Here is a 17,640-nt window from a genome sequence, read left to right on the forward strand (position 1 = left end):
GAACATCAGTGCAAAGGTAAAGATGAATTTGTAACTTCATGATGATGGTGAACAAACAAATGAAAGATATCTACTCGTATGTATCTGTCCACTGTCTGATACCGCATTCCGTGAGGGGTGGACTCAAAACAAGGACCTCTAGGCATTTTGGTTCCTACTCAGAAATGACTCCCCTTTCCACAAAACATACTGAGCTTGTTCCCTCATGGTTTTTGGGTAAAGTGAATGAACACCATTAATAGAGCAGACTGGATTTTGTATTTCTTGTACTGCATGCAACATTTTATTTAGCCTCTTGCTGCGAAAAGGCACTGAAAGATGAGTGGAATATGCACTGAAAGAAGAAGTAAGGGAAGGTGAGGGAGATAAAGGAAAAGAAGGAAGAAGGAAAAAGAATAAGCTGAGGAGTACGAGGCGTGGAGAAAGAAATGATGATGATTCCTTGTTAGACCTACCTCAGATTACAACTTAATTATTTTACTCTGGCTGACACTGTATGATTACTCGCTCACATGGAAGCTTACTCTCTCTCTCTCTCTCTCACCAGTCAAGGGGTACCAAGCAGCCCCGTTTGTGGTGCCATTGGTGAAGGAGGGAGCCCCGGGTTTGCAGGGGAGGCCGAGATGCATGGTGGCGTGGCTGAAGGAGAAGACACCAGCAAGATGGCGAAACACATCCTCGTCGGGAGTAAGGGATGGAGTCGACGTGAACTGCTGGAAAACTGTGTGTGGGGACAGAGAGAGAGAGAGAGAGAGAGAGAGGTGGGGGGGTGGGAATCAGGTACGTGAGGGAGTGTGGAAGGAGTGAGGGTAAGGTACAGAGAAGAAGGAAGGGTTTGCGTATGGAGGGGAGGGAAAAGAGGTGAAGAATGATAAGAATGTGGGCGTAAGGTTAGGCAGTAAAGGGAGGGAAATGTATTGAGGGGGAAAAAGGAATTATGAAGAAAGGTTTACATGAAAGTAGGAGATGGGAGGAAGAGAGGGAAAAGAGAGGTGAGAGGAGATAGGGACAGTGATGGGGAGAGGGGTGGAAGGCGAAGAGGGAAGGGTGAAGTAAGTGAAGTAAGAAGCGTGTAAAGAATGGAAGGGGAAAGGGAGGTGAGGACATTCAGGAAAAGATTGAGGAAAAAGGAAGAAGGGGACATAATCAGGGGAAAGATGTGAGGGATATTGAAAGGGAGGTACAGAAATTTGGAGTGATGAAGAAGGGTGATGGAGGGAAGCAGGGAATAAATATGGAAAATTAGAAGAGAATCATTTGAATAAAAGACAGAATTGGGCGAGGAAGTGAGGGAGTAAACAGAGTGAGGGTAGGAAGAGATAGAGAGGGATTGAAAACAAAAGTGGCAGATGGGATAAAAGGGTGAAGAAGGAAGAGGACACAGGCAGAGAGAGAGAGAGAGAGAGAGAGGGAGGAAGTGGTGTGAAAGAGACAGGATATTGGGGAGGGAAGGGAAAAATGGAATCGTCAGAAGAATTATCAAGATGGGACGCTTTTTCGTAACTCTATTAAATGATTTATACTGAACAAATGACAGGTGAACATATTTTTCTGAAGTTATAAATATACCAAAAATACGGTGATGAGCGTTATTATTTTTCAGTCAAGCGTTATTGCCGAGTTAATAATGTAGTGAAGAGTTGTAGTAGTCATGTTAGGGATGGTGGTTATGAAAGTAGTGATGGATGAGACAGCAATGTTGGTGATAATGATTATAGTAGTTGTGGTAGTAATGGCTGTGGTAGGAGTGGTGATGTTGATAGGTAGAAGAGTTGTGGTGATGGTGGTTGTCGCAGCGGTGGTGGTGATGGCTGATGTAGTAGCGGTGGTGATGACTGTGGTAGCTGTGGTGGCGATGGTTGAGGTAACAATGATGATGATGGCTGTGGTAGGTGGTGATGGTTGTTGTAAATGGTAATGGATGTGGAAGTAGTGGTGCTGATGGCTGTTAGTAGTACTCGTTATGATGGCAGCAGTGGTGATGAATCTAATGATGATGATGCATCATTTAGCTCTAATTTTAGCAAAGGCGGGGCAAAAAGTACGAGCATGTGGCTTTCACAGCTAAGTTAGTGTAGGTCTGGTTGGGTTTGGCATGTGTAATATTAATAAATATGGCTTTGGAACTAAGCATAACGATTACTGTATTTCCTTAGAGGAATAACAGCAAAAGCATTAAAAAAAAGGAAAAGGAGACGCCATTTTGAGTTTATATACTACACGTATATATTAGGGCGTCGGGCTATAGACAGATGGTTAGATGTGGTGATGGTGGCTGTGGTTGCCAGGTTGATGGTGGTGATTAGTGGTGGTTGTTGTAGTCGTGATGATGATGGTTGTGGCTGTAATGACATGTAATAATGGTGGTGGAAGTTTGGGTGGTTGTAGTGGTGATGGTGGCAGTAATGAATGAGGGTGGTAGTAGTTAGAATGACAACCATCATATGAAGAATATCAGAAGCAGACTAAACAATTTTTTTCTTATATGGACCGTCTTACGAAGACAAATTACACTCGTTTCACTAATATACTGGAACTGCACATATACAGGTGGACGGTTATTTAAATCATCTGTAAATTAATAATGATTTTAGTATCCATTAGAAAATTAAGTAATGTAATTAGTTATTCAGAAGTTAAGATTACCAATGTTTATCTAAACACACAATACGGAGATGAGATATAGCAAATAATAATGATACTCTAATAATAATGATAACAGTGCATGCTTTTATTTAAAAAAATATGTAAGTACAGTAATACAAATAGCAGTGCACAAAACTAATAATGTATCATGCACACATAAAAACTGTCAGTGGAGATAATCAATTAGATTTTGATGAAAATTTTCAAGCATACATAAAACTCGATGGAGTCATGCACTTAAAAATGACTAAACTCACATGCAGCAGCCAACACTTACGGTATAACAGACTTTAAAAATTGCTCAAGCTAAACAATAAAATGGAAAGAAAAAGTCATGCAAAATAAAAAATACTAGAAGTGTCATGCAGTGTAGTAGAGACTTGCCTTATAGAGTGTGGTTAGGTTGTAGGTTATTAGTCCAGAGTGGTTTAGCTTCGGAAGGTTTGTCTTCATTATTTTTATGTATAATTAACCTTCGTATTACAGAATCACGATTTTTTTTTATTAATTTTCGTTATAAACACGGAGATAACGGAAGGTTACATCAATCGTACTGACTGCCGTATTCTCATTGGCGTGGAGACATCGTAGCAGTTCTATCTTGGCAATTTACTTTGCTTATGACACCTTAACCCCTTCACTCGACGAACTGATGTTTGGTGGTTACTCGCTACCTACAGTTGACTAAGAAAAATAGCATGTATTCGTCAGGTAGTACTGTAGCAGGAATATATTCGACAACATGTCAGCGGGCTGAAGAGTCTGATATTGTCTTGCACATTCTGTGTCATTGCCACACCCACAGGGCAGTCTAATTCAGTGTTTACCTTACTGTGTCACCCACTGAACTCACTAAAATACTACCATTTTGAAGGATGAAATATGACAAGTTACAGCCAGAGAGTTATATGAGCGTCACGCCTCTGGAGGATGAGCTGAGAGGTAGGGGTATAGATGGTATGTCTGGTGTGCATCTGGAGTGTGTCTGAGGTACGCATGGTGGGCATCTGGGGTGTGTCTGAGGTACGCATGGTGGGCATCTGGGGTGTGTCTGGGGTACGCATGGTATGCATCTGGGGTGTGTCTGGGGTACGCATGGTATGCATCTGGGGTGTGTCTGGGGTACGCATAGTATGCATCTGGGGTGTGTCTGGGGTACACATGTGCATCTGGGGTGTGTCTGAGGTACGCATGGTGTGCATCTGGGGTGTGTCTGAGGTACGCATGGTGTGCATCTGGGGTGTGTCTGAGGTACGCATGGTGTGCATCTGGGGTGTGTCGTAGTGGTGTCCAAACACCACTTACAGTTGGGATGGGATGGATGCAGTTGGGATGGGTGCAGCTATCCAAAGTGTTGTGTTGTTAATATCGACACAGTCTGCATCAGCCACATACAATAAGATAAATTATTAAGGTGTAATAGGCAAAATAAATCACCGAGGAAGAGTTTCTATGAAAACTCTCAAACCAAAGAGAATACCGCCATGACTGTTTTGTCAATCTTCTCTGTCCAAATGCCATTCCGATTTTTAATACTAATATTGTAGTGACATCTGATTAAAAATAACCTCTTCAGTCCAATGGCGTATTTTCTTCTCATTCTTTCTACTTCTAGACGATTTTATTAAGGGCAAGGGAGACCTCTTTATAAGGCCGAGGTTTCGTGAAGATAATCTCTCCACTTCCAAAAAGCTCTCCTAAGCTGAATAAAATCGTCAGCTGGTACTAAGACTGAAGAAAAAATAATAAAGGATTGGAGGATCAGATTATTTGTCCACTCCAATGAAGTGTTATTTATTTAACACTTGCTGCATTCACACCATTTTATTCAGTTTAGGAGAAACTGCTGGAACTAGAGGGTTACATCACAGCCTTCACTGATCCCCTTCACCACAGATCTTCCGTTGACACTTTGCAGCCTTTATTGTGACTGCCAGTTAGCAACAGTTATTCTGACTGCCAGTTAGCAACAGTTATTCTGACTGCCGGTTTGCAACAGTTAATCCCGACTGCCAGTCTGCAACAGTTAATCCCGACTGCCAGTCTGCAACAGTTATTCTGGGTGCCAGCCTGCAACAGTTATTCTGGGTGCCAGCCTGCAACAGTTATTCTGGGTGCCAGCCTGCAACAGTTATTCTGGGTGCCAGCCTGCAACAGTTATTCTGGGTGACACTTCTCAAGTTTTATTCTGGCTGCCATTGGAGAACTGTGTTCAAGTACATGAGTGGCCTATCCTCGTCTCAAGATCAACCACTTCACTCCAGGGACAGACTTCTGCATTCTTGTCTACAGATTTTATTCACCTAAGGTTAGGCTTCAGGAACTGCTAGGCTTAGGTGCTTAAAGCCTTCTTTAACGCTTTCATTCTAAAAGGTCTTTCCCGAGTTGAATAGAATCGTCTGGAAGCAGCGAGAACGAAACAGAAGATAGAAGTCATCGAAATGAACGGGTTAACCCCATGAATCAGATGACCAACTTTTTGTTTCTGTCTTACTATACCAGACTTTAGGCAAGTTTACTTAGTTTAAGAGTAACTACGAGATGGAGATGTTAGACAGATCTCTCATCAACCCTTTTATAACTAGCAGATTCTTTCTAAGCTGAATAAATTTGTCTGTTAGCAACAAGAATAAAATCAGTTAAGATGCCAACAGATTGAACGTGTTATGCTCAGAAGTAGGACGTCGACTGACAAAACATGACTTTCTGCATTTCTCTCTCCAAGCGACACAGAACCGTATTGTGGATGGCATTGGAAACTTCGCAGCACTTCTTCCTCAGCGAAGTGTTTTGCATATTAAACGGTAGTCCTTTTGCGTTCATTGTAACGATTGTCGGAGGGAAATTTACACACGTTTACCTCGCCTGCTTTTCATTTTTTTTTTTTTTTAATAGTTTGAACCATTTTTTTTTTTTCTTTCAATTTGTAAAGGCTATACCAATCATCGCTAGCTTCCCACGCGTTTGTTCCGTGCAATATATACTGTATATCATAAAAAAATGAAAATACAAGAGTAACTTAAGGTCACTTTTCTGTGGTTGTGAATAAAGAAAATTTTTTGTATATTCTCAGCCTTGTGGATTAAAACTGCTCAAGGCTGCTGCAGTATAAGACCTTAACCAAATGCAGAATTTCATCAGTTTTCTAACGGTGTTTCGATTTTTTTTTTTTTTAAATACGACCAACAGTTCCCAAGAAAAAATGAAAGATGATAAAAACCTGGCTAGGCATAACAGCTGAGCCAGTAGCTTTTGACTTGTGACCTCAAGAAGGAGCAGAGTTGTCCTTCTTTCAGTTTGTCATCTGTGTCCCACTATGATGCAGCAGAATATAACATGAACTACTTGGAATTTTTTGTTTCTAGAATAGTTTACATGAGTCTGGCCCATCTTCCGCATTACTGGAAAATGGATTGCTACTGCCACATCACATTCCATGAAAAGGTTAACATTCCTTTAACATCGACTTGCTTTGTATCGCTAACATACAAGAAAATATAAAGGTGTAGTATACAAAATAAGTCGCTAAGGAAGAGGTGTTACGAAATCTCCAAAGCCACTTAAAATACGGCTCGCAAATACACGTCACAAAACGCCCTGGCCAACCACAATGCAGCAACTAAAACACGTCAGCACACGCCCGGCCAGTCAGGAAGGCTCACTCACCCCAGTCAAATTCATCCTCCTCCTCCCTACCACCTTTTCCCTCTGTCTCGTTCAAAATTTGGAGGAGCAGTGACCAGTTGAGGGCTGCGAGTCACCGACAGATCACCGAGAAGGAAATGTGTTGTGAAATATGTTGCAACTAATGGCCACTTCCACAGTTGATTTGTTTTCATGTCAACGAAACGAATCCCCAAAGCTTTGTCAGGAAGGTATGCAGGATTCCTTGGTAACCGCTTTAATAATGCTCACGTTCATGGTTCGTGCGCTTGCTAACTTCAACAACAAAAATTACTGTGGAAGTGGACACAAAGAAAGTTTCACTGGTTAGCATCATAACAAAATGCGGCGACTGTGGATGCGCCCTTAAAACTTCTGCTCAAAATGTGTTGTTGTGTGAAATACTGCAACACTCAGTAGCCTACTCAGAAATGTATGTTGCACTCAGAATGTGTCTTTATGAGAAGTACTGCAACACTGAATAGCCTGGTGAACTGGTGCATCTTGCCCTCAAAATATGTCGTGAAAGATGTTGCAACATTCAACACAATAGCATCTTGCACTCAGAATGTGCTATTAAACGTGATCACTGCCGGGATGGACAGTGCAACATTTTGTACCAAAACTTTTCAGTTTAAAATTCCACTCTCACAATATACGAGACCAACGAAAGCCATGTATTCTTAATCGTTTACCCTTGAGAGTCTGTAATATCGAGAATCAATTTTCTTAATAAGGGAAGAATATTAATATTCTTAATGACAGGTCTAGCATTTTGGTAAGCCAAGTTGAAAATGAACTTGGGAATACGAAATATAATATAAAAAAAAGTTCTGCTAATGGTTAGAAAACTCGGTTTTATTAAGTATTAGACATATACTTCAAATATCCCCTTCAAAGTAGGCCTCGTGTGCATCCACACACGTCATCCAATTTCCTGCTGCTCGTGAAAGCATTACTGAAATTTTTCTTCAGTTCACTCAGCATTTCAAATTAAATGTCATCATTCGTGTCATAATGCACTTCTTTCACACAGGCTTAAGTATGGTGAAACAGAAGTTGCCTGGTGCTTATATGGAGAATGTGGAACTGTTGCAATATTTTTCTTGGCCAAAAACTGATACGAAATGATCGCAGCGTGGTTAAGTACACTGTCGTGGTGAATCAGCCACCTGCCATCTCAGTCTTCGCGTTGTTTGTCGTGCTGCCCAACTCAGAAATGTCGAAACTTCGAAATGAAAAGATGCATTAACAGAACATCTCGGAGAAACTCTATTTGGATAATTCCTTTCATGTCGAAAAATGTGAGCACCATGACATTCTTCTGCAGTCTTACTGATGAGGTTTTGGAGGTCTTGTTCACACTAGAGCTCTCCATTGGAAGCTCTGTCTTTTGTTCTCTCGGTCATATCGGTAAACTCAAGTTTCATCACCTGCTGTATCCTGGCATAAGAATGCTGGATCCGATGCACGTCAGTTAGCATGGCATGAGGAAGAAATGACACAGTGCTTCCATTGATCATCTTTGAAAATGTGTGGAACAAATTTGCCTAAGAAAAATCGACAGTGATTCGTCACGTAACGTTGTCCTTGCTACAGTGCACTGGTGAGATTTTATAATACGACAGTGCACTAGTGAGATTTGTTGTATGACAGTGCACTGGTGAGATATATATAGTACTGTCCAGTGCTATATGGCAGCTAGTGACTGATGGTTAACTAGTAAAGATGTGAATCACTGGCCATGCTTGCGTACACTATATCAAAGCTTTTTCATTACACTTCTTATATTTTTAATGGCTGATTTAAAAGAATTCAGCAGACTGTGCTTTGAAGATAAACCGAGTCATTCTCCCTCCAGTGATCAGAACACATCAGCCAACAAATGTACTAATAATAACAGGCTATATTGTACTAAATGACTAAATGTGGTGGATATTGAGTTTTTAAAATTACATTCCTCTGCTGGCAAGAGTTATAATTATGATTTTCTTTTCACATTCCGGCAACAGTTTCTTTATCAACCAGTTTTGTGGTTTGTGGGCAAATCTTAGGGTATATTCTGTTCTATTTGGTCGGTTGTGTTCGTTTTTGAAAATACGCATGCAGGTGATTATACAAAAAATTTAATATGTATTGTTCTATGTAATCTCAATACGGACAAAAATTAGCAGTGCCATGGGATGTACTTAATAAAGAAATATATATTCCATCATTCATTAAGGAAAAAAAAATATGAACGCTTACAGTAAAAAACTCAAAATAAATATGCTTGGTTTTTCGCTAATGGGGACTGGGCAAGGCAAAGGCTAAGATTCACCAACAAATTTATGATCAGTTCCCTCTCGTAATTATGATTTGTTTTTGTAGTAAGGGCAAGGAAAGGGTAGAATTTCCCCATATCTTAACTATGACTTGTTTTTGCAGTAAGGACGAGGGGTGTAGACTCTTCCATTCTGTTTACTGGCTAAATTTTGCTTTGCAGCAAGGACAAGCGTGAATGGTAAATATTTACTTGATATAGGAGTGTTCAGATTGACTGCTGAGAAGGACACCCAGTACTCAGAAAGCTATATCCGCCCAGGCTCACATACGAATGCCTATACTCACTAGCTCGAGGCAGAATTTAACTGGTTCTCTTAGAAAGAAGGCTTGAAGTCTTGGCCTACTGTACTCATACCGGTACCACAGATAAAAACCCATGTGCACTCTTTCTCTCCCTTTATCCATCCTATTCTCAGGTATTGAGGAACCAGGAGGAATTACTGGCAGCCGCATCATAGGGGAGAAAATACTGAACGCCACATCATCGGCAGAAGACACAGTAGGTTTTACTGATATGCGTTCGACCACAACTGCATTATTAGTGAGAGAGCTACACACCAGAGGGACATCATAAGTGACAGCTACCTACCAACTGCTTCCAATACCAACCACAACTTCCCTAACAAACCAAACTTATCACGCCAAATGGCAACATTTGGTGGCAGCAGTGGGATGCGGCTTTCTGAGTACTGCATTCCTGGGTATGTTTGTTGCAGCATGTCTGTCTGCATATTCTTATTCAGCTGCATACATTTACAGTATACCACATATACATGGAGATTGTAAAATCTTTTCATGAACGGGGTGGGAGAGTGTAGAATTTTCCTGCCTTGTTCTTTTTGAAAAAAAAAAAAAAAAATCTTAGTTACAAGAGAATAATTGTCCTAAGCTGCTCTTATTGCTGCAGGAATCCCAAGAAACAGTAGGTGCAGAAGCTTCCACAGTCGCTTATTCTTCCTGCAAAATACAAATCTTAGTTAAGAGAGAAAAATGATTGAGTTACCGTTTAGTGTTATAGAAAAGACAAGAACCGAAGGAGACAGAAAGTTGCCGTTATGCTCGTTCTTCCTACAAAAACAGATCATAGTTACGAGAGGAAAATACTTGTTATAGGAGAGATCAGAAATGAGAACACAGACTCTTCCCACGTTTTTCGTTCTTCCTGCAAAAACAAATCTAAAGTTGCGAGAGGATATTGGTCGTAAATTCGCTGTGAATCTATGCCATGTTCCATAACTATATTACTGTAGTTGGTCGTGGAAATACCTGCGCACAGGGGCTTCAAGTCGCAGTCGCTAACTTAACGAGAGAAACGAGAAGATTAAGTTAGTACAGTGGGCAGTGGTGGGTGGCAGTTGTGGGTGTCTGTTGGTTGCTGCGGTAAACAGTTGTATTACAAGTGGCTCTGCTGTAGAGATCTTGTAGCACCTCCTTCTCAGCGATTTATTTTGCCTATTGCATCTTAATATTCTACTTACATGTTACTGCTATAAACCACGTCGATATGAAAACTATGTAACATGCGATACCTGGTACGTCGTAGGCAAAATATATCGCTATGGAATAAGTGCTACGAAGCTTACTACTATGCCACTTAGAATATTGCCCGTAGGCCGTGCTGGTGGGAGCAGTGGGGAGTCTCCACTCTTGAATAACGGTAGCCGTACCCTTCTTACTTTACCTTGGCCTAAAATTGCCCACCACTGAGTTGTAGCAACAGATTGAAACTAAAATATTATGCTAGTCACGATGATATGCTATCTAAATGATGTGGTCTCAGCATTATATGCACCATTTTGCCATTAAGCTACGTGAAATAAGCCGAAAAACGGACGAAAATCCGAGTCAAATTAAGACGAAAGAACGATAGTCTTAAACCAGTATCACTGACATTTTGCAGCTTTACTGTACAAACCTAATACATTATCACTGCCACCTGTCCGAGACGTCATGTGCACTAGTTTGAACTGCACATCAGATAAGAAGAAAAATGAAAGGAGACCCTCAAGTTTTTTCTCCCCGAAACTCAGCTTTTGAAAACAGCACCTGGACTTTAAATATCTCTCTATCTATCTATTTCCAGACGCCTCAATCCCTTTTACGGGATGGCCACAAACAAATCGCCTCCACGTCACCCTTTCCCCCGCCATTTCACTGCCCTGCTCCCAATTCACACCCCCCTCTCCCATATACCTTTCCACTTCATCCCCCCATCTCATCCTTGGCCTTCCACTCCCTCTCTCCCCCTCCACCTCACTCACATACACTCTCCTCGTCAGTCTCTCACTCTCCATCCTCCCCACATGGCCAAACCACCTCAGTGTGTTTCTCCTAACGCTTCCTGTCACATCCACATACACACCACAACGCTCCTTCACCTCCTCATTCGTCAGTCTCTCTCTCCATGTGACTCCACAGGCACTTCGCAAATAACTCATTTCCACTGCTCTCACTCTTGACTTGTGTCCCTCCAACAACGTCCAAGGTTCACTTCCATACGTTAGAGTTGGAATCACAGTACTGTCATGTAGTAACTTTTTCACTTCCATGCTCTCTTCCCTGTTTCTTATCACTGCCTTCAAGGAACCAGCAACCTTTCTTCCTTGTTGTACTCTTTCAAGCACTTCACCCTCCAAACTTCCAACCTTACTCATCACACTACCCGGTTGCATATCACAGTCCTGAGAGAGTAGTTGTTTTCCTTGTCAGTTACGGCAATGAAATAGACAGAATTTCATTTCTTATGGCTTTCACAGCCTGATTATGGCATTGACGTAATCATAAAAAGTATTGGACACTTTGGGTAATGTTTAGACTTTACAATTAATGTTTTTCATTACTGGGGATAATATTTAGCCTTTACTCACCGTTATATATATATATATATATATATATATATATATATATATATATATATATATATATATATATATATATATATATATAAAGTGTTTATCTTATCAATGACATGCATTGTTTTCAATGGATTAGATTAGGAAAGGAAGAGGTGTTTTCTCCCGTCCTTTACTTAACGTTATCTCAAAGGCAGAATAACTGATAGGCCTACATTAATTCTTAAAGTTGTTCTTTGTTTTGATTAGTTATCAAATTACTGTAAAGAGAGTTGCTACAACTACAGCAGTTATCAACCATAAAAACGTGAAGAAACGTTCAGAAATAATAGGCTGATGCTTGATAAATGGCGCTGTTGGATGCTGCAAAAACTAATTCTCCCACTAACACAGCCATTAAGCTGAGACTATCCAACACCATTTCCCAAACCATTAATCTATTAGTATGCGTGTTTTCAAATTTACCACTGACCTGTAAAAATTGTGTGCATGTTTCTGCGCATCATGAAACCCTTCCCTACCAGAACAAAAGTTTTTATTCACGGCCTCAAACACTCTCGTATTCTTAACTCTTCTGTCACCCAAATGTCTTTTGTATTCTATTTTTGATGCCACCAGACAATGTTGTTCAGCTTAGGACAGACTGCTCGAAGGCAGTGATTTAGCCAACATTAACACCATTCATTTACTACGGAAGTGGGATATAATCGGCTGGCAGCAACAAGAATAAAATGAAAAACACGTTCTGGGACTGAAGGTGTTAAAACAGAATGGGAATGTGTAAGCAATGCCCCGTTTTCTACAGCCATTTATGCTTCACATGAGATTATGATGTGGCTGGCTTTTGTAACGCGCTGCTGGTGTTGTATGGAAATGACTTCACGTACTGGCACCGATCTAACTGGGAGACTCCGCTGTCCGGTTCAACAAACGTCTCTCACCTCTCTCCGAATCTCCCGAAAACAAGATGCTGGGCTGCAGGAGAACGGCAGCCTCAGTCTGCAGTCCCCCGGATTTACGTTTCAGATGAACCTGGAGCCACAGCAACAAAAGCTTGTCGCTGCATGCACTGTGTAACATGTGGTGCCGACTAACCACATACTCACAGTTGTTTCGTAAACAAGTCAGAAAATGTGGGCTTACATACACATTTTCCATTCTCTTTTAATAACACGGCTAACAGACTCCTGATTAAGCAATGAAGAATACACCTGACTTTTAAGAAGAGACATGTCTATGTGTGTTAGTATTAATTTGGAAATAAAAGCTATTTACTTATATATTTTATACAGATCACACTGTCCCACATAACTTCTCATAGCACTTTAGGTACAGTAACAAACATATAACTGTCATATTCTTCCTTACTCCCTTTTGCAGCCTCTGTCATTACTTAAATTACATCTCATCTCAACCACAGTCTGCCCTTGCCACGGTAATGTTACATGGTTTATCATACTTAGTGTTAAATACTCCCTTATCATTAGGCTAACTCCTGCTACTTAATTCAAATTCACGTTATTACTCAGTTGTGCCACCAGGGAGCGTTTTGGAAATCCTCGGGTAACAAAAATATACATGACTAAAAGTATTATTTATATGCATATATTATATATATCATGTATACTACCTATTACATGTAATATATACTACATATACATATTATATATATATATATATATATATATATATATATAGATAGATAGATAGATAGATAGATAGATAGATAGATAGATATAGATATAGATAGATAGATAGATGGATAGGTAGAGATATAGATATAGATATTTACATATATATATACATACATATATATATATATATATATATATATATATATATATATATATATATATTTTTATATATATATAGATTGATTGATTGATTGATTGATTGATTGTAAAATGTTAACCACCTCACTCTGATGACGCATTTTATATTCTATTATTGCCACCATCAGGCGATTTTAGTCAGATTAGGATACAATTTTCGGACCAAAGGAATTAGATATTGCTTTCATTGATTCCTTCACTATAAAAAGTCTCCAGTTAGAGTAATAAAATTGTTTAGACGTAGCAAGAATAAGACAGTGTAATACGTCACCTGATCCAGTGGGTTTGCTTTATTTGATATCAAAATTCGTTCAACAAAAATTTTACATTAGTAGTACTAGTAGTAGTAGTAGTACTAGTAGCACTAATAGTAGTTGTTATAATAGCAGTAGTAGTAGTTGTAGTAGCAGTAGTAGTAGTGGTAGTAGTATAACTACTCTATTGTACAAGATTTTATGTTGAAAATTTTGCTTGTTTGGTAACTCAGGATTTCCAAAACGCGCCCTCCGTTTGTGTAAGTATCCCCTATAAAGAACCCTGAATTTTCTTGGCGACTCACTAGTGTTTGGAGAATTGTCGAAGGGGTAGGAGGCGACCAGAGCGCCCCCGTGGAGGTTGGCAGAGAGTACAAATTGAATCTTGGACACCCACTGCTTCACCGCCTCGGCTTCGGGCTGGTTTCGCTTGTTGTTTTGCTTGAAGTAATCCGGGAAGTTTCGGTTGAGATCGAAGCCTCGTGAGTTATATCTGAAAAATCAATTAATTATACGAACATTCTAGCGTCAGGCAACAAGTCCATATTTCACACAGGCAAAGGCAGGTGAAGGCAGGGAGGGAAAAAGGGAATGAAATGTCAGAGAAATGAGATATACGAGGTAGACAGGAATCATTTTTTTTTTTTTTTTTTAACTGGAAAGGACGCTGATGTGGCTGAGAAGGGACATGAGACAAGGAATGGAAAAGGTGGGAGATAAACGCAGAACGTCGCTGATGTTTAATGTCAGGACCAACTTGCCTAGCCCCGGGCTCCTACGCTTCTCATGGGGCAACACAGGATTAGATGATGATGATGATGATGATGATGATGATGATGATGATGATGATGATAATAATAATAATAATAATAATAATAATAATAATAATAATAATGATGATGATGATGATGATGATGATGATGATGGTGATGATTGTGACCGTGAATGCAAAATAAAAAAGGCAAAGGGAGAAAGGCTGAGATACATGTAACAGTAATGTATAACGAGCCAATTTTCTGTTACTGAATGGGACAGGCTGACAGGTGATTAATCAAGGTAGAGAAAGGTGGGAAAAGTGTTCATCCTGCAGGGGTCTATCATGGGCTACTGATGATGATGATGATGATGATGATGGGTAAAGGAAAAGGAAATGAAGAAATTACAAGTCATATACTACAAATCTTTTCCACTAATACGTATATTGCCATAAATAATCGCATTCGGGACACCAGTGAGGGAACAGAAAGAGTTATTTGGGGTGTGTTATTGTAAAGACATAAATGTTATAAAAATAAAAAAAAAGTATGGCCAATTTAATGACTTCCGAAAAAATTATTTAATCAACCTGAACTCTCTCCCTCTCTCTCTCTCTCTCTCTCTCTCTCTCTCTCTCTCTCTGGTGCGTCGCTGCCTACTCTCATGCTATGGTCTACACAGGTGACAACGAACACAGGTGTCATACATGTGCATTAACTTCCGCGAATGTAACGAGAGCGAGTACCACAGCGTACACGGATGCCATAACGTACATGAGTGTCAGTATGTACGCGGGTGCCATCCTGTACTAAGCGCACAGATGCCTTACCGTACATGAGTGTCATAACGTACATGGGTGTTGTAATGTGCGTATAAATGTCAATACGTACATGGGTGCCGCAAAGTACATAAGTGTCATATATGGGTACCCTAATGTACACGTGAATCCCAGCACATACATGGGTGCCATAATGTACATGAGTGTTATAACGTACACGGATGCCGTAATGTACATGAGTGTCAACGTACACGGGTGCCGTAATGTACATGAGTGTCAACGTACACGGATGCCGTAATGTACATGAGTGTCAACGTACACGGGTGCCGTAATGTACATGAGTGTCAACATACACGGGTGCCGTAATGTACATGAGTGTCAACGTACACGGGTGCCGTAATGTACATGACTATCAACATACACGGGTGCCGTAATGTACATGAGTGGCAACGTACACGGGTGCCGTAATGTACATGGCAACGTACACGGGTGCCGTAATGTACATGAGTGTCATAACGCACATGGGTGCCGTAATGTACATAAGTGTCGTAACGTACACGAGTGCCGTAATGTATATGTGTCAACGTACACGGGTGTAATGTACATGAGTGTCATAAAGCACACGGGTGCCGTAAAGTACATGAGTGTCAACGTACATGGGTGCCGTTATGTACATGAGTGTTATAACGTACAGACCCTTAGTACCCTTAATGTTACTACATGTTTAAGTTGTTTGGTTACTTCAATACACGTCTTCGTTTATGATTACACTTCACTCTCTTCGTGTATGTTGATGCAGACCGTGGCGATATTAAAACGATATAAATAACATACAAAGGAATTTAAGGTGCATCATGAATAATAAACCGTTAAGAAACAAGTGCCACAAAACATTAAATGCAAGAAAGAAGGAACCAAAGGCCAGGAGCCCGAAAAACTGTTCCAAGAAAAAAACAAAAACAAGATAACAGAGAGCCAGATTCAAGATCCGTTCATAAGACCATTAAACCAAAAGTGTACACTGAAGCAAGTACCAAAAACATACACGAGTGGCAGAAGCGTACACAGAAGGGGCCACCATAACATAACCCGGACGGAACCTGTTGCCTGCCCTCGCTTCCCCGCAACCCGGATGTAAGCGAGTTACGACAGAATAAACCAGGAGGAACTGTCTGATGAGGAAATTTGGCCAAACAGTTTTACGTGAGTCTTTAGTGTGTTTATTTTTAGTTTTATAATTGTGTTGCTCTAGTAATACCTGAAGGGCGGCTATTGCTATTTATTTTTGCCTTAGTAATTTAAGAGATAATATTTTGGGACAACCCTCCTATGTGGAAAGATATGATCATGACCTATCCTGTCTCTGAGCTCGGATGGCTGATGTGATGTAGAATAACTTAATACATCATCATGAAATTTCTGCCAAAGGAGACTGACACAAACAAAACAAGTGCTTTGGCTAAAACTACAGTATAAATCGAACATTTCCGGAGGCAAGAATTAACTCAGCTTCGTAGCACCTTCATGAAAAAGGACGAAAAGAAATATATATGTGCCAGGTGTTAAAAACTCGGCTCCATTTTCGGGGATATTAACCAACGAAAGCAATGTATTCTCCCCTGTTATATTTTTGTTACGAAGCTTTTTCAATACGTCAATAATGTACGACAGTATTTTGCCACACAGGTTCTCACATCAACAGAGAAAAATCACGGTAATTTAACACGTACTCGGGACGGACAAGCAGTTAACGATGGTGGCCTCTGGCGGCAGGCAGCTTTACAAGTTCCCCATGCATGTGAAAGGACCGTCCTTCGTGGAGTTCGAACTAATATTTTTTGGTGTATCTGTATATAAGTTTGTTGTTTATAATAATGTTACAATTTGATTTTGTAACCGAAGGATAATTATAGCTACCTCAAGTTCTATTCCCTCAAGTAATTATTAAGCGGAAATTCTAACAGGAACAACGAATGTTGATTATATATTTTTAGGTTAATTGAGATGCTAAGTGGCGGATGTTATTGTCATTATAATTAACTTTCTACCAAGTAATATACTGTTTACTCTCAGTTCTCCCGTACTGGATATTTCGTGATATAATAATTCAGCATATATTTTAGAACAATATTATACGAGGAAATACTTTTATACTATTTGCGATTATTCGGGACGGCAAGGAATGCGCCAACGCATTCTACTTTTCCTGGTCTAGGGTCAGTCCCAGCGAGGCAGACATTTAAGAGAATGTAATAACAGTATGTCCAGTCCTGCGATCTCATATACAGTATTCGTACTTTTTCGTTGTCTGTTTGATAACATACAGACGCCCACTCACTGTCACACCCATTACAACACACTCCACACGCACTTCTCCTTCTACACTTCAGAATCCCACCACAACTATATGTGTGCGGGCGTGTCGCAGTGGGTGGGGTGGGCTACGTCTCCAGAGAGAGGAAGGTGTGTTCCTAGGAACTAAGTATCAGTTGTCCTTCAAGACCCATAAAACAAGGTCTGAACCTGTATAGTAG

General features: G+C 40.3%; 1 protein-coding gene across 1 annotated transcript in view; it reads right to left on the minus strand.

Annotated features, from left to right (window-relative positions):
- The window catches only part of LOC145411165 (carboxypeptidase D-like), a 65,869-nt gene that overhangs the window by 24,119 nt on the left and 24,110 nt on the right, over positions 1-17,640 (minus strand). The window contains exons 5-7 of the mRNA XM_080281220.1: positions 13,878-14,065; positions 6,313-6,396; positions 545-721 (exon numbers count right to left, since the gene is read on the minus strand). Of these exons, the coding sequence (XP_080137346.1) occupies positions 545-721; positions 6,313-6,396; positions 13,878-14,065 (449 nt within the window). The remainder of the gene's footprint in view (positions 1-544; positions 722-6,312; positions 6,397-13,877; positions 14,066-17,640) is intronic.

This window comes from Coenobita brevimanus, chromosome 88, assembly GCF_032717465.1.
Source record: "Coenobita brevimanus isolate Jiangsu-jjx chromosome 88, ASM3271746v2, whole genome shotgun sequence".
NCBI classification, from domain to species: Eukaryota; Metazoa; Arthropoda; class Malacostraca; order Decapoda; family Coenobitidae; genus Coenobita; species Coenobita brevimanus.